This window comes from Aplysia californica, unplaced genomic scaffold (assembly GCF_000002075.1).
Source record: "Aplysia californica isolate F4 #8 unplaced genomic scaffold, AplCal3.0 scaffold00060, whole genome shotgun sequence".
NCBI lineage: Eukaryota > Metazoa > Mollusca > Gastropoda > Aplysiida > Aplysiidae > Aplysia > Aplysia californica.
The window spans coordinates 1,649,778-1,650,866 of NW_004797330.1; the positions used below are offsets into that span (position 1 = coordinate 1,649,778).

At 41.7% G+C, this 1,089-nt stretch overlaps 1 protein-coding gene across 1 annotated transcript in view; it reads right to left on the reverse strand.

The window, feature by feature from the left end:
• The window catches only part of LOC101859083 (filamin-C), a gene marked incomplete at its 3' end in the record, with an annotated part of 63,385 nt that overhangs the window by 14,813 nt on the left and 47,483 nt on the right, over positions 1-1,089 (reverse strand). Inside the window, 1 exon segment of the mRNA XM_013079702.2 lies at positions 222-323. Within this exon segment, the coding sequence (XP_012935156.2) occupies positions 222-323 (102 nt within the window).

Below are 1,089 nucleotides of genomic sequence, written 5' to 3' on the forward strand. Positions count from 1 at the left end.
CACAGAGAGAGAGAGAGAGAGACAGAGAGACAGAGAGGAAGAAGAGACAGAGAGAGAGAGAGAGAGAGAGAGAGAGAGAGAGAAATTAAGAAAGAAAGAAAGAAAGAGAGAGGGAGAGACAGAGACAGAGAGACAGAAACTGGCAGACAAACAGACAGACAGAAACCCAGAGGTACAGACAAGCAGACAACCAAACACACATACAGACAGAAAGTACTCACAAGAAGCCTTGACCTCAATGTAGCCCTCCCTGGGCTCCACCCGAGTATAGAACACTGCCTTCCTCTGTCGTTCCTCGGGGTCAAAGGTGTGAAAGTCCGCCTCTGAACAAACAAACAAACAAATAAATAATATAACATCTTCCACTTACACTTGGGAATGGAATTTATCCCATGCAAAATGAATGCGCGAACAGAATGTGGCTTCTCGTTTCGTAACATATTTATCGCTTTTAAGCACAAGGGGGCTATCCCGAAAAATGCTGTTTTGAGAAAATTGAAGGTAATTTTTTTGCCACTTGTTCAGTTTTGTTTTAAGACACGGAGAGTTTTTTCTGTAACCAAACAAATATAGATCTACGCGCCAATGAAACCAAACTTCTCCTATAGGTATGGCAATGTCCACTTATGGTGTAGGTCAACATTTCTGGAAACCCCCGAAATCTGGGCTGGCCTTCTGAAGTCAAGTGTGCGGGACAACTCCGCTCCCCCCCTCCCCCCGCCAACCTTCATCTGAAAAAAATCCCACCACATATTTTCTATTTGGCTCAAACCAAGTCAAACGGCACACTCGATGGTGAAACGGAAATATTATACTACAGTGCCCATTTCAGGATGTTATATCGCACGTCGATGGGAAAAAAGTAAAATGAAATATTTAAAAAAGACAAAAAGAGAGCCAAGTATTCCCTTCATGTGTACTTTTCTTTCCACACCAGGGTATTACTGACACTAATGGCGCATACATTGAATGATAAACGGATTAACATAGAATGGTATGAATTTACACAATTTTGGGAACAGGTCATGCAACTAACCTCCATTCCCTTTTTTTTCTTTTAAAATAATAGAATTAAAATCCGACCCCCAA